The following is a 22,600-nucleotide window of genomic DNA, read 5'->3' as shown; positions in this document are numbered from 1 at the left end:
CACCGACTTCAAAGGCAGTCCATCTCCAGAGAAGACTCCACGGAGGAGTGTTCCCTCCAAGAATCAAAATCCAATGACTCCAGCGCTCACAACGACATGGGACCGAGAGAACTTGTCCAGCAGGCAGGCAGCGACATCCTTTGTCGCTGCAGCCTTAGCCCTGGGGCACGATGTCTTGGAGAGTGCAGCCTCAGCCTCTACGGTACATCGGATGAGGAGGAAGCATCGAGAAACCGAAGCAAGGCACCTGGATGAAGAACCGTTCCGAAGTCCCCCTCCCCTTGTTCTCCACTGGGATGGGAAACTCATCCCAAGTGCCGCCTCTTCTCGGACTTCGGAGGAGAGAATCGCTGTTGTTCTGACCGGAGCAAACTTCGAGGAGCTTCTCGGAGTACCTGTGTCTGTCGATGGGACTGGGAAAGAGGTGGTGGCTGCTGTCCTACAGCTGCTGGAACCGCATGAAAAGACAGCGGCCATGATCATAGCCCTATCCTTTGACACAACTGCTTCCAATAGTGGTATGATCAGCGGAGCGTGCATCAATATTGAAAGGGCCCTTGGGAGACCCCTTCTCTGGCTGGCATGCAGACACCACATCTACGAGCTGCTGCTGAAGGACACCTTCGAACTTCTCTTCGGACGACCATCAGGCCCTGGTATCCATTTTTCAAGAGGTTCCAGGACAGGTGGGACTCCTTGAACAAGGCTTCCTTCAGCACCATCGATGAGGATGAGCCCTTGGATGCATGGAGTGAGGCCCAGAGGATCGAGATGGTCGCGGATCTGGAGCGGGTCATCAGGGATGGAGTACACCCGAGAGAGGACTACCGCGAACTTCTCCAGCTCGCGCTTCTCTACCTTGGCGGAGGGAAGGAAGACATGCATCGGTTCAGGGCCCCCGGTGCGTACCATCAGGCAAGGTGGATGGCCAAAGCCATCTACATACTCAAGCTGGCCCTGTTCCACAAGCAGCTTGATTTGACGAGGGCGGAAGAGCGAGGAGTCCATCGCCTGGCCAAGTTCGTCAGTCTTCTGTACGTCAAGTTCTGGCACGAGGCACCCATCGCACGGTGGGCCCCAAAGAACGACCTGGACCTGCTGCAGACTCTCTCCCGCTTCCCGGATGAAGAGCTGGGCTCAACAGCGGAGAAGGCTCTCCGGAGGCACCTCTGGTACCTGGCGGAGCAGGGGGTGGCTCTGGCATTCTTTGATGAGAGGATATCAGCCGCTGACCGAGCTGAAATGATCAACAACCTGGGCCGCCCAGCCACTGCAAAGGGTCTCAAGCGGATCCAGGGAAAGACGCGCACCACCTTCCCCGGAGGACTTCCCGGACTCGTCACTGGGAGAACCCTGGAGACTCTTGGTCTCCTGGCGGGGAAGAAAGCCACTCTCCAGAACGCTGAAGAGATCGTGGAGGACCCTGAGACACGGCAAACTGTCTTTGTTCTCCAGGTGGTCAATGACTCTGCAGAGAGGGGCGTTGCCCTAATCCAAAAGTTCCAGACCCGCTGCAAAGATGAGGAACAAAAGCAGTTCCTCATGAAGGTGGTCCAACACGACCGAAGAGCCGTGAAACGAACGAAAAGTGGAGTGATTGCTAAGTTCAGCACGTGATGCCGTATCGCCCATCAATGCCCCTGTGTGGGAACAGCACCGCGATAGAACACATTGCGGCGACAGGCCAGTAGGGCGGCCCATCAGGTAGCCCTGGTGACACAGAACCGATGCTGGTGAATCCTGTTGTGACTGTGCGTTTGCAGAATATTTCGCCCTTTGAATGCTCATGTTCTCATTGTTGTTGTGGGATGTTCATGTTCATCACCGTTGTTGATGTTGCGGCAATAAATATTGTCTCAATGTCTGAATGCCTCTTCAAATAGGTTAGTTTCAGTGTTGGTTTTTATCAGACTTCCTTAATCTTTTAAGTGAATATCACAGATGTGCGCACTTTTTGCTCTTTTTTTGCTAATATTGAAAGGGGTCAATCTGCGCGACCAGTAAATATTAATGAATCGCTCTAGTTTTTTGCACAGAGTGTTTTTTGGTCAAATGGAACTAGGGGGAACCCGTGCTGACCATTTTCAAAAACTTTTATTTTCACCCCATGTGAGATGAAACACCCTACTGTACATCCATATAATGTTACGGTGGATATCATTTATATAGGACTAGATGCAATATAGATTTGGTAGTGTTAGCAGCACATCTACAAAAAGCTAGATGCAGACGTTATAAACGGCCGCCATCTTAAAGCAGTACACTTCCCTGCAAGGCTTTTGTAGCGAACCTTCCAAGCAAACCTAATTAACTTTTTATCTAAAATACTCCTAAATCGGTAAAATATTGACTTGAATCTATCTTTAAAATATTTTTTAAACTTTCACATGTCGAAAGTAGACAAAAGGGATATTATGGAATAACGGGAGCAATTTTTACAAATTTAACGGTTGATTCACAACATTAAATTAATTGAATGTAGTTTAAAGCTGCTGATACAGAATGGGGACTGGAGTTTTTTATTTAATGTTATTTTTGTATATTTGTTTACTGCTATATGTTAACTTGATACTGAAATAGTAGTGTGGTTTAGCCTGAGAGTATTTTTGAACAATTTTGGAACTAATGTACAAAACATTTTTTAAAAAAAGAGAAAAAAAAAAGGAGGGGGGTGCATCAATAATCGTTTTATAATCGAATCGGAGTCTCTGAATCGGAGTCGTGATCGAATCGTTAGGTGCCCAAAGATTCCCAGCTCTATGCCTTACTGTGACCAAGTATGCATAATCACACAATGGTTAATTAGAGATTTCTATGGTTGTTTACCTGAAGATGTCCCATTTTGGAAGAGCATTTGGTAAGAATCACCCGTGCCAAGAGGAGGAGGAATGGGTTGGCCACCAAGCTGTAGACAGACTCACCATCCAGGAGCATGCAAGAGTGGATAGCTTCTACCGTGGATTGAGGCTGGCAAAAAATATATATATTTGGAACCATGGAGCTTTGAGCAACAATAGTGCAATTACTAAACAACAAATACTAAAAATAATTCAGTAATTGTACTAGGGATGTGACAAAATATCGAAATGATATATCGTGATACTTTGCATCCCAAAAGGTTATAGATAAGCTCTTGCCAAGAATCGAGATGTCATTTTAAAAAATTGTCAACATTTTTTGAAAAAAAAGTAACCAACAAGTTGCTACTAAACATAACAAAAAAATAATAATTGACATAATAGTGTCTCAGTTAACTCTATGGCTGCCATTGACGGCGCGCGACGCCCAATCCATTAAGACCTTGAAGGTCAAATGAACGGTCGACTTCGGAGTGCGATTGTGTCTGCCATCTAGCCAGCCATGACTACGGTAATTGACAATGAACAAATGGGTAGACAATTATTTGGATAGTCGATTCATTTTTTTTTTTCGAGACACTGTTGACGTAAATTTCTTCTGAATCCTATTTTTGGCCTCATAATATCAAATATTCTCTTCCAGATTTTTATTTTATTTTTTCACATTTTTTAAATAACTCCAAAAATGGAAAACGGCACATATTTGATTTTGTATATAACGTTTGTTTTTTAGTCTAAAAGTATCAATTAAAAAAAAAAAGAAAATGCGGGACTTTGTTCTTATTATTAAAATTGTATTCATATTTTTAGTTATTTAAAAAGAAAATTACTTTTTCATTTAATCATATTTAAGTGAAAAATACAAAAGAAAACAGTAAATATTCACATTTCTTAATTTTAAATTAAAAATATAAAAACGGAAAACAAATACAGTATCTTTTTTTATAATAAAAAAATAAAAGAGTAAAAATTCTCTGATAATTGTAGTCCTCAATTTTTCATTAAATAAAGCATAAGATTTCGATGCATATGAGATATTTTTGGGGGCCACACAAAGATTGACGCCGATGCCTTAAACCAGGGGATCTCATTGCTTTTTGTGCCAAGATCTACTTTTAAGGGAGACAACCTACTGCGGTCAAAAAAAAATATTTTTGTAATGTACATGTTTAATTATGTCGTGTGGGCAACATATAAGGTTATGGTGCCCACATAACATAAGTAACAGACTGGGGCAAATAAGTATTTAGTCAACCACCAATTGTGCAAGTTCTCCTCCTTGAAAAGATTAGAGAGGCCTGTAATTGTCAACATGGGTAAACCTCAACCATGAGAGATAGAATGTGGGGAAAAAAACAGAAAATCACATTGTTTGATTTTTAAAGAATTTATTTCCAAGTTAGAGTGGAAAATAAGTATTTGGTCACCTACAAACAAGCAAGATTTCTGGCTGTCAAAGAGGTCTAACTTCTAACGAGGCTCCACTCGTGACCTGTATTGATGGCACCTGTTTTAACTCATCGGTATAAAAGACACCTGTCCACAATCTCAGTCAGTCACACTCCAAACTTCACTATGGCCAAGACCAAAGAGCTGTCGAAGGACACCAGAAACAAAATTGTAAACCTCCTCCAGGCTGGGAAGACTTAATCTGCAATAGGTAAAACGCTTGGTGTAAAGAAATCAACTGTGGGAGCAATTATTAGAAAATGGAAGACATACAAGACCACTGATTATCTCCCTCGATCTGGGGCTCCATGCAAGATCTCACCCAGTGGCATCAAAATGATAACAAGACCAGTAAGCAAAAATCCCAGAACCACACGGGGGGACCTAGTGAATGACCTACAGAGAGCTGGGACCACAGTAACAAAGGCTATTATCAGTAACACAATGCGCCGCCAGGGACTCAAATCCTGCACTGCCAGACGTGTCCCCATGCTGAAGCCAGTACACGTCCAGGCCCGTCTGCGGTTCGCTAGAGAGCATTTGGATGATCCAGAAGAGGACTGGGAGAGTGTGTTATGCTCAGATGAAACCAAAATAGAACTTTTTCGTGTTTGGAGGAAAACGAATACTGAATTGCATCCGGAGAACACCATACCCACTGTGGGGCATGGGGGTGGAAACATGCTTTGGGGCTGTTTTTCTGCAAAGGGACCAGGACGACTGATCCGTGTAAAGGAAAGAATGAATGCGGCCATGTATCGAGAGATTTTGAGTGAAAATCTCCTTCCATCAGCAAGGGCATTGAAGATGAGACGTGGCTGGGTCTTACAGCATGACAATCATCCCAAACACACAGCCAGGGCAACAAAGGAGTGGCTTCGTAACAAGCATTTCAAGGTCCTGGAGTGGCCTAGCCAGTCTCCAGATCTCAACCACATAGAAAATCTGTGGGGAGAGTTGAAAGTTCGTGTTGCCCAACGACAGCCCCAAAACATCACTGCTCTAGAGGAGATCTGCATGGAGGAATGGGCCAAAATACCAGCAACAGTGTTTGAAAAGCCTGTGAAGAGTTACAGAAAACGTTTGGCCTCCGTTATTGCCAACAAAGGGTACATAACAAAGTATTGAGATGAACTTTTGGTATTGACCAAATACTTATTTTCCACCATGATTTGCAAATAAATTCTTTGAAAATCAAACAATGTGATTTTCTGTTTTTTTTCCCCACATTCTGTCTCTAGGTTTACCCATATTGACAATTACAGGCCTCTGTAATATTTTCAAGTGGGAGAACTAGCACAATTAGTCGTTGACTAAATATTTATTTGCCCCACTGTAGATACACTGCTGGCCAAAAGTATTGGCACCCCTACAATATTGTCAGATCATGCTCAATTTCTCCCAGAAAATGATTGCAATTACAAATGCTCTGGTAGTAATCTGTTCATTGATTTGTCTTGCATTGACAAAGAGACGAGAGAAAAAAAAAATCATTTCATTTTACACAAAACTCCAAAAATGGGCCGGACAAAAGTATAAGCACCCTTTGAAAAATCCAGTGATGCTTCTCTAATGTGTGTAATTAACAGCACCTGTTACTTATCTGTAGCACATAACAGGTGGTGGCAATGACTAAATCACACTTGCAGCCAGTTAAAATGGATTCAAGTTGATTCAACCTCTCTCCTGTGTCCTTGTGTGTACCACATTGAGCATAGAGAAAAGAAAGAAGCACAAAGAAATCTCTGAGGACTTGAGAAGCAAAATTGTGAGGAAGCATGGGCAATCTCAAGGCTACAAGTCCATTTCCAAAGACCTGAATGTTCCTGTGTCTACCATGCGCAGTGTCATCAATAAGTGTAAAGCCCATGACGCTGTGGCTAAGCTCCTTAGATGTGGACGGAAAAGAAAAATTGACGAGATATTTCAACAAAAGACTGGGCGGATGGTGGATGAAGAACCTCGACTAATATCCAAACAAGTTCAAGCTGTCCTGCAGTCCGAGGGAACAACAGTGTCAACCCGTACTATCTGTCGGCGTCTGAATGAAAAGGGACTCTATGGTAGGATAACCAGGAAGACCCAACTTCTGACCCAGAGACATAAAAAAGCCAGGCTGGAGTTTGCCAAAACCTACGTGAGAAAGCCAAAAAACGTATTGGAAGAATGTTCTCTGGTCAGATGAGGCAAAAGTAGAGCTTTTTGAGAAAAGGCATCAACATAGAGTTAACAGGAAAAAAAAAAACGACGCCTTCATATAAAAAACAACACGGTCCCCACAGTCAAACATGGCGGAGGTTCCCTGATGTTTTGGGGTTGCTTTGCTACCTCTGGCACTGGACTGCTTGATTGTGTGCATGGGATTATGAAGTTTAAAGAATGCCATCAAATTTTGCAGCATAATTTAGCGCCCAGTGTGAGAAAGCCAAGTCTCCCTCAGAGGTCATGAGTCTTCCAGCAGGACAATGACCCAAAACACACTTCAAAAAGCATTAGAAAATGGTTTGAGAGAAAGCACTGGGGACTTCTAAAGTGGCCAGCAATAAGTCCAGACCTTAATCCCATAGAACACCTATGGAGAGGTCTGAAAATCGCCGTTTGGAGAAGGCACCCTTCACATCTTAGAGACCTGGAGCAGTTGGCCAAAGAAGAATGGTCTAAAATTCCAGCAGAGCATCGTAAGAATCTCACTGATGAATATCGGAAGCGGTTGTTCACAGTTATTTGTCTAAAGGCTGTGCTACCAATAGGCAGTATTAGGCTGACGGTGCCAATACTTTGGTCTGGCACATTTTTGGAGTTTTAAAATGATAATGATTTTTTTTTTTTTTCATTCTCTTTTGTGTTTTTCATTGCAAGCAAACTAAATGAAGATATTACTACCAAAGCATTTGTTATTGCAATCATTTTCTTTAAATTTAGCATTATCTGACAGAATTGCAGGGGTGCCAATACTTTTGGCCAGCAGTGTATAATAGATACATACTGTATAATAAAATATAACAACATAATTAATTACGTTGTGTGAGCAACATATGAGGTTATGTTGCCCACATAATTCACTATCGGGGTGTGACAAAACATCGAAATGTTGATTATATCATAATAATTTAAATACCCAAAGGTTATCGATAGGTTTATGCAAAGAATCGAGATGTTTTAAAAAGATTTTGTTTAAAAATGTTTTAAAAAAAAAAAAAAAAAATCAAGTTCTACAATCTTCCACCATAATTGTGTTTGAGTTAATTCTATGGCTGCTATTGACCGTGCACGAAGCCCAATCCATTTAGAATGGGAAGGCCCGAAACCGGCGCATTCACATTCACTTACTTTTATTTTCGGGGCCATTACAGGTCATTTTCTGTTCATTTCAGGGCATTTAAAGTAATAGTAATAGTAACCTGAAATGGCTAAAAATTACCTTGTTGCCTGGCATTGGCTGCCACTGACGGCCATTGACGTGGGAGGGGCCAGTTTGAAATGGGTGGGGTTCATTCGCTGCCACCCTCCAAGTTCTAATGGTTTTGTAGAATATCCTAGAATGATTTCTTTACCAATTTCTTTTCTTTACTTTGCCATATCGTAAGATCCTCGTTATTGTGAGCTTTGTATCGGAAATTGTATCGTGAGTTGCCAGGTTCCCACCCCTAATGGGACCATCTCACTCGACATACAAAGATTTCGACTTATATATGAATATCATTGGAGAGATTGCCTACTTGTGCAAAGAGAATAATTCGATTTTTTTCTGTCATCTACCTGAGAAGAGAGCAGGACCAGAGGAAGAAGGTCAGAGAGGTGGATGGAAAGTGAAGGACCAGTCCAGTTGCTTTGAACAAACATTTGGAGGCAAGAGACAGCAAGGACCATCACTACCAGCTCTCTGAAGCTGCAAGGACAAGAGTACCAAAATGAAGCTTACTTTCCTATTGAGCGGCCATTCCACTTTACCTGACTTCAAAATTTGGGAACAAGCGACACGCCTTACTGCCATTGTGTTTGCTCCCTTTCTACAATGATCGAGGGCAGTGGGGGAGAGGAAACGGAAGCAATCATTATCAGCGAAGAGGAGAAGCAATACGTGTCACATTCATTTTATTCATGAGCCATTTTCGAGCTAGCGTGAGGAAGAGATGTTAAGCTGTCCTTATTAAGAATTAATAATTCATGACTAAAGGAATAGAGACACTTAAGAGCAGCTTGGAGTTATGCTCAACTACTTCCAACTCAACAGCCACCTCATCAAGTCATTATGGAGATTATCATTTAGTCAACTGTTAGCAACATATTCAGTGGAAAGCCTTGAGTTCATATACTGTGCAAGATGCTATTTTTCCTAGGCAAAAAGTGGTTGTCTTTATTTGTTGGACCTAAATTATTGAAGCGCATCCAAGGTAATGAATGTACAGCAAGTTGCAGTCAGTTTCAGGTTACTTTGAGGTCATTTGTTTTAAAGGCCAAACATTTAACTCACTGTCCTCACAATATGCATCGAGTTGGGAAAAAAATGTATCGCGATAAATAGACGTGATGCATTCCCACATGATTTGAGCTTAATAGCCCATAAATCATTTAGTCAAATCACTCTACTAACCCCTATTAGTACTTACTATGAGTAGCCAGTTTGGGGCATTCATGAAGCGGGAAGGATCAATTCCTATAATATGCAAATAGAAGAACTGGCTTCCACCTACTTCACAAACAATGACAAGTAATAGCTGGTCACTAAATCAAAGGTCATTCAAACTCAAGGTTTCAAAACAAAACTAAAATGATCGCATAACAACATACTAAATAGCATAAATAGCATTTTATGAAAAAAATGGACGAGTAACTCAAGAAATAATCAGTAACAAACATCAAGTTTTAAAAAAAAATTCAAACTTGATGATTTTTGCTAATTGTTACCGCTGTAGCGCTGCAATGCATGCTGGGAGGCATGAGGCAATATGCAATATGTTGTGCCACATCTGTGTTTACAGCAGGTGGAGGCAGGGATTCCGTTTCTCCCAAGGGAGCAGTGATGGCCAAATGAAGCTTATTGATGCGTTCTTGATGCAAGTTTTGAAGCCAGTTGTACATAGCTTCATGGTGGTTCATTTGCTCCAAGAAAGTGGTCTTGAAGCCCAAGAGGCCAACAGTGTTGAGAATTCTATGGCTATTTGTTTTAAAAATGATATGGATGTGCTTGTGTTACTATTAGGGATGGGAATTGATAGGATTTTTACGATTCCGATTCCATTATCGATATTGCTTAACGATTCGATTCTTTATCGATTCTCTTATCGATTCTAATTTGGGCGGGGAAAAGAACATTTAGATTGGCATTGAGTTTGTTTAATCAGAGGTCACAACCTTAAAAACTCACAACAAGGTCAAAAGAGGCCCAAAGCCTCAATATTAACTGTGGCAAAAAGTGGCAAATGCACAAGAATGTTTAACATTTTACTGAAACATTTTTCTAATAGAAATAAAAAAATATTGGTATATATTAGCATATAGGTAGTTGGTCTGCCGTTAGCAATATGTGCTAAACTTGCAGGGGTCCCCAAACTTTTTCCAGTGAGGGCTGCATAACTTTTCCCTTCTCTGAGGGGCCGGGGTCAGTTTGTAACAGAAGTGTGACGATTGCAGGAGTGCCTGAATGTAAAAAAATTATTGTTTTTCAGAAAGCTACAATCAAATAACCCTTTCTGGATATTTCACGGAACAAAAGTAAATAAAATAAAAATAATAATATAATATAATAATAATTAATAATAATAGCACTATTAATCAAATAGATAATAACCAAATAACCCTCTCTGAGTTCTTCACAGAAAAAAGCCAGAAAATAAATAACACTATTGAGAAAAAAAAAAAAAAAAATCAAAATGCTCTCTGGTATTGTTCAGGGGGCCGGACTGAATGTTGGCGCAGTTCGGCCCGCGGGCCGTAGTTTGGGGACCCCTGTTAAAGTATTATTTACCAGTATATTGAAGTGCATGCCTTTTAGTTTTTATGGTGCTTTCACGCTCAAGTGGGGGTGCCCTTGCGCTTCCTCACGTGAAGAAGAACGCGAGAGAAAGCGTGAGAGAGTTAGTGAGAGAGGGAAGCACTGCTACGACCCTATGTTCTTTGTTAATGCTTGTAAAATATCTACAGAGGCAACGCCTGTATGTATCATCTTTTGTGTTGTTGTTGTTGTGTGTTTCCACTCGCGATCGGACACTTAAATCCAGTTGTGTAGTGGTTTGAACGATGTGCTAATGCTAGCGAACGCATGCTAACTGTTTTGTTATTACAGCTAATCATCGCTGATTTACGTTGATGCAAACCTGTTTGTTACTGGGGACGAAATTGATTTGTTTCATTTCTATTTTTAGTTTCACTCTTCAAGTGATGGTTGAATAAAGTCAGCAAATTATACCAACGTCTTCTGTATCGTCATTTCGGAGTTTAGCTAGCTGTATAGCTGTCTCGGTGAGGACAGTGCTGTCTATTCCCTCCCGACAGTCTATTCCCTCCCGATGCAGTTATCTCTACCTTCCCTCCCGATGTAGTTATCTCCACCTTGCAATGATTGCAAGTCGTTTTGTTGTAATTTTTCCTCGTGAAGTGAAGACACACTTTCGATCGTTTGAATCTACGTGCTGTCATTGTTATGTTTACGGCTGCAATGCTCGTGCTAAACCATCGTAACCTTTCATTTTCACCCTCTTTCCTGGTAAAGTGAAGCCAAACTTTGGAGCGGGTGGTTCATGGTGCCATGCTAGTTTGATGTGTTTGGACAACAAGACAGTCACGACGCAATATGAGTCTTCAGGACTCGTTAAAGGGATCGTTAAGGCTATTTCATTATGATGTCGAGGCCTCGAAACACTCGGAACCGGTTCCGAATTGGAATCAGATTTCGATTCCCATCCCTAGTTACTATATGAACAAAATGCAACAAGTGCTATAAGGATCATTTGTTATTCATTTTTATGTGGATACAATAGCTTTCCCACTGAGTTTGAATTTAAAGGGTTTCTTTTTTTTCTTTAAACCCTGTTCCGGGAAACCGCCCTGGGTCTTGGGGGGATGGCGGTGGGCCCTTTGCCGGAGCTGCGGAGGGAAGGGTGTGCTACGCTTGCCCCCGATTGGCTGGGGCAGTGCTGGGGCCCTGGAGCAGGCCCCCCGTGCATTACTGGGTGCAATTAGACACACGAAAGCCCCTTTCACATACACCTTAACACTGTTTCGGGCAGCCCTTATAAGTGGAAGCAATTTCCCGGGTCGACTGATACGAATATGACGCAGACATTTCCAGAGTCGCATCTTGGTATAATGTCCGGGACTTTCTCGGGAAGCGTGTGAAAGCAGGAGTTAAATTCACGGGTCACAGCACGATGGCTACCGATGTAAATATCATGGCGGGGCAAGCGTCACTTCCTCTTTCTTCACAGTAGGACGAAAAGCGGTAAACAAACATTGTAATTATCAACATCGCAAGCTGGAAATGGCTAAATTGAACTGAAAACATAAAGTTAAATATCTAATGGATCGTAGAGCCGAGGAAGAGAGTCCATCGTCCTTCTTTGGAAGCGTGTGGTTTGTTGCCGATGTTAGGGTCTGTAACTGCGTAAACAAGGTTGGATCTCAAAGCAAAAAACAACAGAGGGATGCGTTCAAAGGTTTATTAAGGTTTATAAATACAAACAAAAATACACAATGGGTCTGTGACAGTTGGTTGACGGGGATAAATAATAATAACCTAAGCGGTAGGTAGAGAGCCAATAAGACAACAAAACAAATAGACTCAAATACCAGCAATACGTAGGGGATTTTAAAACAAGGGCGGCAGACGAACAAGCTAGCAAATGCATTAAACTCGAGAGTAGAAGGTGTCGAATGGTGACCAGAAAGTTAATATCTGGGCACCCTTCTCTTGTATCGCCCGGGCTTAAATAGTCTTGATGAGCTTGAATTGCCTGTAGTTACCACGTAAGTGCGTATTTAAGGCAGCATGTAAAGACTGACTTGATGATTGTGTTATATTACCTGTTGGTTTGCTCGCCATCCATGTCACCAGTTAGGTACAACAGGATGCGTCTCTCTAGATAGGCCTCAATGTTCTCACCCTCATGACAGCTGCCATCTCCGGTAAGCAGCGCTGACACCTGGGGGCTTCTCAAGACTGCCTCAAAGTCCCCAATCATCAAGAACTCCAACAATAAGCCCGCCTCTAGAAGACAAAAAAAACATTTTAAAAATGACTTTGAATCCAGATTATTTCGTAGCTCTATTCATCCCTATGCTGTGAATTTTACATTTATCACTCATAGATATCCATCCATTTAAACTGGGAGGGTGGCAGCGAAATCATTCGCTGTCAACCTTTCCAGTACAAATGGATTGGGCGTCTATCGCCATCAATGGCAGCAAATTTGAGCTCAAGCAATCATACCTGTGCATAGTTACAGTGGTATGAAAAAGTAACTGAACCTTTTAGAAATGTTCACATTTCTGCATAAAATCAGCATCAAATGTGATCTGATCTTTGTCAAAATCACACAGATGTAAAAACACTGCCTGCTTTCACTAAAATCACCCAAACATTTATAGGTTTTCATATTTTAATAAGGATAGCATGCAAACAATTACAAAGGATCATTTCTTTTTGCCGGAGTGAACCCTCTGCCTAAGGAGATTTAAAGAGCAATTAAAACCAATTTTTACCAAACAATTTAAGTCAGGTGTGTGCCCAATCACTGATGAGTGCTTTAAAGCTGCCCTGCCCACTATAAAACACACACCTGGTAAGTATTGTCTTGATGAGAAGCATTGTCTGATGTGCATCAAGGCTCGGTCAAAAGAGCTGTCAGAAGACCTGCGATCAAGGACTGTTGATTTGTATAAAGCTAGGAAAGGATACAAAACCATTTCTTAAAGTCTGGATGTTCATCAATCGACAGTCAAAGAAGTTGTCTACAAATGGAGAGAGTTTTGCACGGTAGCTTCTCTCCCAAGGAGTGGCCGTCCACCAAAGATGACGTCAAGAGTTCAGCACAGAATACTCAAAGAGGTAAAAAAAGAACCCTAGAGTGTCTGTTAAATATCCAATATCCAATATTTCTCTGCATAACTATATGTAAAACTATGGCCAAGAATGTGTTCGACGGAGGACTCCACGGAGCAGGCCACTTCAGTCTAAAAAAAATAAAACATAGTTGCTCCTTTAATCTTTGCAAAAAGGCACTTGGACACTCCACAGAAGTTTTGGCAAAATATTTTGTGGACTGATGAAACCAAAGTTGAACTGTTTGGAGTAACACACAACATCACGTGTGGAGGAAAAATGGAACAGCTCACCAACATCAACACCTCATCCACACCGTGAAGCATGGTGGCGGGAGGATCATGATTTGGGGCTGTTTTGTTGCGTCAATCTATCAAAAGTCTATCAGGAAGTTTTGCAGGAAAACCTGAGGCCGTCTGTCAGACAGTTGAAGCTAAAAAGAGGATGGATGCTGCAACAAGATAATGATCCAAAATACAAAAGTAAATCAACTTCAGAATGGTTTCAGAAGAAGAAAATACACATTCTGGAGTGGCAAAGTCAAAGTCCAGACGTGAACCCCACTGACATGCTGTGCCATGGCCTAAAGACAGTGATTCATGCCAGACATTCCAGGAATCTAACTGAATGACAGCATTTTTGATGAGAAGAATGGGCCAAGATTAGTCCTGATCAATGTGTCAGACTGATCTGCAGCTACAGGAAGCGTCTGGTCAAAGTTATTGCTGCCAAAGGGGGGAAAAAATATTAAATGTGATGGTTCACTAGGCATGTGCCGGTTACCGGTTTCACGGTTTACCGTGGTGCGAAAACGTCGCGGTTTCAAAACCACTAAATTTTTCCGTCAGTACAGTATTCGCTATTTTTCTTGTGTCAAAAATGCAGTCAGAAGCGGCTTGGCGCAGCAGCGCTCACCCCCTCCCGTTTGTTGCTGTGTGTGAAAGGGACGCTATCGGCTAGCCAGCCAGCTAACCCAAAAACAAATACTCCAAATATAAGGCGTACTGTTCAATTTATTGAGCTCTCAAATCGTGGTAAGTGTAATATACAAAATGAATACATTTAAAATGTTGTACAATTAGATTTTTCCATGTGAGTAGCTTCAACAGATTAGCACCATGGAAAAAGTTCGCCAAAAACAAAACACACATTTTCCTTTCAAATTCAATATAAAAACTAACTAAAAGCTTACAAAGATGATTGTTAGCCTAGGCTTACCTGGGAGAGCAACTTCGTTGAGTGTGACAGCCGCAGAGTGAGAAAACAAGCTTGAGTTGCTTGAATCAAGGGGAAAAAGTGATAGCGTCAAAGATCGCTAATTGCGAAAGATGATCTTGCCCTAAGCACAAATCCACGTTCGCTGGATCAAGGGGAGGTCTCACTCCCAATGTTTTTTTTTATTTTATTTTATTTTTTAGATGAAACCTTTCCACAACAATATTGACATTTTAACTAACTTATACATTTTTAAGTAACTTATGAATTCTTTATGTTCTTTTTAACACAAATGCATGACATCATGTAGACTAGAGTTGACACAGTGGCTGAAAATGGCGAAACTTCACTTAAGCTTTACCACCTTTAAAAAAAAAGTCATGCAGTATAAATTTCTAAAAAAAATTATTCAGAAGTGTTTTTACTTTTTTATAGAAATTATTTTGTTCTTGCTCTAATCTTGAGCAACTTAAGCTGTGGCTATGAGTATAGTCTATAAGTTATATTTAGTTTAATTTTATTTAAAATATTTTTTTTATTGATTATTTATTTTAACAATATATTGATATTGTTTATTATATGTTGCTTCGTTATGGAAAAACCATTAAAAAAGATTTAAATAAACAATAGCAGAAATGCCCATTTCATGTCAAGCCAAGTTTATTTATAAAGCCCTAAATCACTCAATTATATGATCATATTAATGTTTTTTTTAAATAAATGAATAACAGTAAGACTATTACTTATTTAAAATCGTTTAAAGAACTAGAAATAAAAATTAGAATGAAATAAATATTACAAATTGTAAAAAGCATGATTAATGATGATTAATCACTTGATATACATCAACATATTTTTTAATTTAATGTATTGTATGATAACTTAATAAATTGTTCTTGGGGAAAAAAAAGGGGAAAAAAAAAAAAAAATTAACAATATATTCATGTTCCAATTTGCAACTATGGTCTGAAAAAAAAAATCCTTTCAATGGAAAAAAGTTGTTTTTTTAACCCAAACATCTCAAAATTTTTTGGAGCTATAATTGCAATACCTTGATACGGTGAAACCGCGGTATTTTTGCTCACGGTTATCGTACCGTCAAAATATCATACCGGCACATGCCTATGGTTCATATACTTATTTTCCTCCCTTCTGTCATTGTCTGTATGCTATCCTCATTAAAATATGAACACACTCAATGTTTGGGTGGTTTTAGTTAAAGCAGACAGTTTTTTGATCTGTGTGGTTTTGACAAAGATCAGATCACATTTGATGGTGATTTTATATAGAAATGTGAGAAATTTCCAAAAGGTTCAGATACTTTTTCATATCATTGTTTTAAATTTTGTTTGTGTACTTAAAATTCACAGTTTTGATTTCAAGGTAAAATGTGCATTTCTGCCCAAGTCAAATGTGTAACTTTCAATCGGAACCATTCCTACTTGATGAATTGCACATCCTGCTCCTTGGCTCCAAGTGTCATAATAAATCAACCGGTACAACCTGTAAACTCTTTTACCATCATGGCTATTTATCACTCAGACAGGATGGCGATGGTGGCAGAGAGCATGCAATTGGCATATTTACTATTTCGATCCCTAGTAGTGTTTCCCCAGTGTTGCCTTGGAGGAGAACACTTGGGAGAGATAAAAAGAATGAATGGTACGCTCACTTGCGGAAATGCTTATGTTTTGATGACAACATTTATAAATTCAAGAAACACAGATGAGTGCTGACAAAAAGCAGGAATGTGTCAGACATTCCTTTTGATTTTGAAGAAACTCAGCAAGGAGGCGTTGATCATGCATATTTTGTCGCTTGTCTCATTTCATCTGATCGGATTCCCTTTTTGTATTCTTCACAAATGTAAAAATGTAGCAATTCTATTCTTTTCTTTGACAAACAAGGCATGTTTTTGATTCACATCACTTGAAAATGTTTCCTGTTACCAACACCGGGATTGCAGTTTTTATTGCAACAAGTCACTATGATGGGTGAAGGTCAGTACCTGCCAGGAACTCCTCGACAATTTTACAGTTCCATCTAGTGATGCACGATAATACATTTTTCAACCGATACCGATAATCCATAATTTCATCCTCATTCCTACCGATAACCGATAATGTCAAGCCGATAATTCTATTAAAAGATTTATGTAAAATTTTAAAGTATACTCAAAAGAAAATATTACTGTGCAAAAATATCATTTATTGCTCTTTTTTTTCAATATAAAATATGAATAAGTCGTCAATTCCAACATCTAAATAATGACAGATTGTCTGACATTGTGTAATGGTAAACTTTTGGCAACAATTACTTACAGACTAAATACCTACGTAAGTTGCACAAAAATGCCTTTAAAAGTAAGCCATTCCTAACATATATAACATTAACACACTGCAAAACACAACTCCTTAAAACTAGTCAGTTTTAAGTGTAAATCTATTGGAAATAAGCGAAATTATCTGCCAGCGCTTCAAGTGTATTTATCTCAGATTTCTTGGAAGAAAAATAGCTAGCTGAAAATAATATTAACAGCCTTATTTTAAGCAATACATTATTATACTTAATCCTAAAAAAAAAACTTGGAAGAAGAAAAGATTTTGAATAATATTTGTGGCTACAGAATATTATTGCTATTTCATTACAACAGGAATGTGCATATTTAAATTGATAAGTGTTAATCAGTGCCAATAAGTTTTGATTATCTACTGTGACTGTAATTGAGCAGACAAATAAGTTAAATTAATTTGAAAAGTGATTGCTAATGTTATATGCTTTGTTGCACACTGTGAAAATGATTAACTCAAAAGAGCGAGATGTCATGTACCCATTCTGCAGCGCTTTGTTTACATTTGCGGCACTCACGACATTTGCTTTACAGCAGCTAAACTGATACATGGCAGTACTATTTGGATGGAGTTGGAGCTCGCATCTCCGTGCGTGTTGTTTTGTGCCTGAGTTTTGTTGAGCCGAAAATAAAGGCAGCGTTACAAAGTCATCTGACCGCTCGTCATTTTACATACTGAATGCATTATTGACCTGCTGACTTCGTTTTCTCCATGTTTAAATTATCATCTAACCACTGTGCCGTCATGATAAGCTTGCTGACTGGACATTACTTTTCCAAATGTACGTGGTGAAAATGTGATTGGCATGTTTTTCATCAAGAATGGTGGTCGTATAAACTGCATAATTTTTTTTATCCAGGGTTTTGGCTCTCGGGTCATTTCGGTAAAAAAAATCGTGTCTCATCTCGGCGGCGGCGGCTACGTTCGTACCGGATAATCTGCCCACACCGGCCGGTTCGCCGCGGCGTATTCGGGGCCTGGCTCTGCTCGCATGCCGTGAGGGAACGCTCGAGAAACCAGGGTGTTCGCCGGAGGTCCAGAAGCCGGGGAACCAGGCTCTGCCCGCCCCGCCAACGGCGAGGCGGCAGCGGACTGCCGGACCGGCCAGAGCGGCGGGCTCCGTCGGAAGACGGCTACTTGCCGACTATCGGTCTCCAGTCGTGCCGGTGTTTAGCCTTAGATGAGAGTTTACCACCCGCCTTTGGCTGCTTTCCCAAACAACCCGACTCTGTATCGTCACACGCCCCGTAGTTTCACGTAGTTTGTGTTTACAATATCTCTAGCATTCCGGCTAGCAGCAGCCTCGTATTCGTTCCAAAAATCTTTGTGAGGCAGTTTTAAATGGATGCTGGGTTAGTGGTTTTGAATGAGGACGCTTTCTTTCGGCCTCGTGGAACTTCTGCGGTACATGTTTCGCAGATGGCGAGAGCGTCGTTTTTTTTTAGTAACAGCCGCCATAATATTCAACTATTTCTTGTCGTGTAACTCCGCCTCCTCAACCCCTCCTCCCTCAGGGGCTTCAGAGAGGGGAGGGGTTGAGGAGGCGGTGTGCTGTATTCTTCGGTTCTGCACATTTGGAGGCTAAATCAAGTATGTAATTATCGGATTGCATTATCGGTTGAATTTTTTTATTATCTGGATTATCTGTGTGACGTCATAATTGCCATTATCAGCCGATAATTATCGGCGACCCATATTATCGTGTATCTTTAGTTCCATCTAGTTCACCCACTGTGTCGTATGCTTTTTTTTTTTATAAGGTGTGTTAGTTCAGTCAACTGACCAGCATCCCTAGGCTTGAGTTCTGTACACCAATTAAAGGTGAGACCTGAGCTGCGGGCACTGTCGATGTCCTGAGGGCAGTTCCTATGAAAAGCGTGAAACAAGTCGAAAAACATATGTGACCATAGGGCTTCACTTCTCAAATAGTGGGACACGCCCCCCCCAGGGCAGCCCAGAGCAATGCCGGGGGTGGCACATGTGACCTCGGGGAACATACTTTTTGGCTGTACTAGAATAAAGTGTAATTGCACATCCACACAGTAGGTGGCAGTGGCGCTCTCATTTTCGGAGTGCGCAGCTTTGAACCAAACAAGATCACACCGCAAAGAGCACTGGAGATATGAAAAGCATAAGACGAAGAAATATGACAAAATGTATGTAGCGTTTGGCTTTGACTTTTAATACAGCGGACGACGAGGAAAGACCAGTCTGTTTATGGTGTTCAAAAATGTTTGCAGCGGACAGAAAGGAAGCCAGATCAATTAAGAAGTCACTTAAAGACCCCAATCACATTGATAAGCCACGCAATGTATGTCCACGCAATGTTGTAGAGGCGTGTCAGCCACAACAGCCCCACAAAATCCAGAGCTTTAGGAACTCCGGACGGATCTCATCGACCCCTGGGACCATGCCACCGGGGAGCTTTCCAACCAGTGACTTCAGCTCCAGAGATTGGAGAGCCCACCTCGGAGTCCCCAGACTCTGCCTCCTCAAAGGAAGGCGTGTCGGTGGAATTGAGGAGGGCTTCGAAGTATTTTCCCCATCGATTCACAACGTCCTGTGTCAAGGTCAGCAGTACCTCATGGCCTCGCCGAACTCCTCCCATGTCCAAGTTTTTGCCTCGCAGTCCGCTTGGCCAGCCGGTACCTGTCAGCTGCTTCCGGAGTCCCACTGTCCAAAAAGACCCAATAGGCCTCCTTCTTCAGCTTGACAGCATCCTTTACCGCTGGTGTCCACCAGCGGGTTCGGGGACTGCCGCCACGACAGGCACCAACCACGTTATGGCCACAGCTCCGAAAGGCTGCCTCAACATTGGAGGTGCGCAACATGGCCCACTCAGACTCAATGTCCCTCACCTCCCCCGGGACAAGGGGGAGGTTCTGACGGAGGTGGGTGTTGAAACTCTTCCTGACAGGGGATTCTGCCAGACGTTCCCAGCAGACCCTCACAATATGTTTGGGTCTGCCAGGTCTGGCCAGCATCTTCCCCCGCAATCGGAGCCAACATACCCGCCCCTCTCTTTACCCGAGTGTCCAAAAAATGTGGTCGCAAGTCACATGACACTATTACAAAGTCGATCATCGAACTGCGGCCTAGAGTGTCCTGGTGACAAGTGCACATATGAACACCCATATGTTTGAACATGGTGTTTGTTATTGACAAACCGTGCTGAGTACAGAATGACAGAACATCACTCAGGTTCTGATCAGGGGGGCCATTCTTCCCAATGACGCCCTTCCAGGTCTCACAGTCATTGCCCACGTGAGCGTTGGAGTCCCCCTGGAGAACGAGGGAGTCCCCAGAGGGGGCGCACTCAAGCACACCCTCCAAGGTCTCCAAAAAGGGTGGGTACTCTGAACTGCTATTCGGTGCATAAGCACACACAACAGTCAAAATAACAATCAAAATTCATGTTCCGTGCTAATTATTTCTTCAGTTACTGTTCCAGTTGTTTCATTAATTGCTAGATATGGTATTTGGTTACACTTTAATTGACAGTGGCGCCTAAGACCAAAAATATGCGATCGGGACATCCCTACTAAAATGTCATTTCAGTTGGGTTTGGTTTAGAAGTGCTTGGTTCGGTTCATTTTGGGTACAAAAAAAGACTAGGGAAAAACACCTAAAAAATTTATTTATTTATTGTTATTTATTTATGAAAATGTTTTTAAAAAAGTATGTAAATAAAGTGACCCTTTTGGGTAATATTTCAAATAAATTACATGATGAGTTCATAAAATTAACACAAACAATTCTAACAATTATAAAATCTTGAAATGTATGAATTATCAACAGGCAAAACTGTAAGCATTGATTAGCAGCAACAACCCGAATATGACATGTAATTATCCAAGTTTAAAGCTTTTTTGCTCGTGAGATGAATACATTTCAGCAGAAAGCTCCTATCATGTTGCAGTGACAACATCTAGCTGATTTTCTTACACGTAGATCCAACATTCAATTGCTTGATCGTGCCGTGGGTTAAAATATATGTGCAGCAGTGTTGTTTTTGGCACCCCTTTTAATTTTTAATTTTTGTCTTAGTATTATGGACAAATACTTTTGGTCCAAAAATGTTTCCAACAATTTCGAATGAACATAGACAGATGAGCACATATTGTAGCGTCTATAAGGACAAGGCCAACTTTGTGATGATAAAACACATTCAGCAGGAAAAGCAGGACACTATTTTCAATTAAATCCACCAAGAAGAAGAAGAAACCAGTAACTGTATGTAAAAAAAAAAAAAAATGTCCAAGAGTTTAAGAGGATGCGCCGGCATTGGCAGTAGCGTCTCGAGCTGACTGCAGCCGAGGGTCCAGGGAGACCGGCCCAATAGTATTGAAGAAAGACTGTCATTTTGCACGAGCTTTTCATTTGCATTCATCACGCTTGCAATTTACATGGGCTGTTAAGTCTAAACTACTTATTTTCAGAGCCCTGAGTGTCCGACACTTAAGGCGTCAGTGCGGAAACTCCCACAGGACCTCGGTTCCGCACACAGCGCTTCACTCGTGCTAATAATACATTTTATGAGGAAAAAAAATGCATGAAACAAAACGGAAACGATACGCAAGTGAACCCAACAGAACAAGCAAACCCAAAGCGGTTCAATACATCTACATAAACCGTTACACCCTTAGTAGCCAATAAAATCTAAAATCTTAAATCCTAAAAACAACATCTTTATTTCATTTGATTCTGATCTTCTAAAAATGTTGCGTAGTACAACACATACATTTTTTTTCACAACATCTTATTTTGTTACTTTATACCCTTTAAATTTAAAAAAATATCTTAAAAGGATCTATGAGTATAAAGACTTGTAGACCCTAAATAACCCACCATTTGATTTCTTGTACTAAAATATGTTATTAGAAACACATAAAATATTGCCATTAATTTAAAAATCTAAAATATTTAGCACATTTTGACCTACAGAGAGCACCATGTTTACGTAAACAATGCACGCTGGGAGTGATGACGCCGATGAGGGGTAATGGGAGAATAGCTGCGCTCGAAACTAGCGAAGCTAGTATGACAACTGGCGTAATTTTGTCACATTCTGCTGCTGGTCAGATTGTTTTGTTACAAAGCTGTGGAATGAGTTGCTGTGATGAGTTCCCGACGTCGTACCGGCATTCAATTCCAGCTCAGCAGCAGTGTATTTAAACCAATCCTTGGCAGGTTGCCAAGATATTGACTTGCTGCCATTTGAAAATTACAATGTTGGCCAAAATTATTGGCACTCCTGCAATTCTGTCAGATATTCATCCATCCATCCATTATCTTCCGCTTGCTCCGGGGTCGGGTCGCGGGGGCAGCAGCTTTAACAGGGAAGCCCAGACTTCCCTCTCCCCAGCCACTTCAACCAGCTCCTCCGGCAGGATCCCAAGGCGTTCCCAGGCCAGCCGAGTCACATAGTCTCTCCAGCGTGTCCTGGGTCGCCCCCGGGGCATCCCGCCGGTGGGACATGCCCGGAACACCTCTCCAGGGAGGCGTCCAGGAGGCATCCGAACCAGAAGCCCGAGCCACCTCAACTGGCTCCTCTCAACGCGGAGGAGTAGCGGCTCAACGCCGAGTCCCTCCCGGATGACCGGGCTTCTCACCCTATCTCTAAGGGAGAGCCCGGACACCCTGCGAAGGAAACTCATCTCGGCTGCTTGTATCCGGGATCTTGTTCT

At 41.5% G+C, this 22,600-nt stretch overlaps 1 protein-coding gene across 2 annotated transcripts in view; it reads right to left on the bottom strand.

Moving 5' to 3' along the window:
* ttc27 (tetratricopeptide repeat domain 27) overlaps nt 1-22,600 on the bottom strand; it is a 152,173-nt gene that overhangs the window by 100,076 nt on the left and 29,497 nt on the right. For both annotated transcript variants that reach the window (XR_009064570.1, XM_057847718.1), the window contains exons 2-4: nt 12,330-12,513; nt 8,067-8,196; nt 2,827-2,967 (exon numbers count right to left, since the gene is read on the bottom strand). Coding sequence is in view for 1 of the 2 variants with exons in the window: in XM_057847718.1 (XP_057703701.1) it covers nt 2,827-2,967; nt 8,067-8,196; nt 12,330-12,513 (455 nt within the window). In the remaining variant the exon portion in view is untranslated. The remainder of the gene's footprint in view (nt 1-2,826; nt 2,968-8,066; nt 8,197-12,329; nt 12,514-22,600) is intronic.

This window comes from Corythoichthys intestinalis, chromosome 10, assembly GCF_030265065.1.
Source record: "Corythoichthys intestinalis isolate RoL2023-P3 chromosome 10, ASM3026506v1, whole genome shotgun sequence".
Classification (NCBI taxonomy): Eukaryota; Metazoa; Chordata; class Actinopteri; order Syngnathiformes; family Syngnathidae; genus Corythoichthys; species Corythoichthys intestinalis.
Note: the sequence above shows the minus strand (reverse complement) of the source record. Positions and strands in the feature narration are given on the sequence as shown.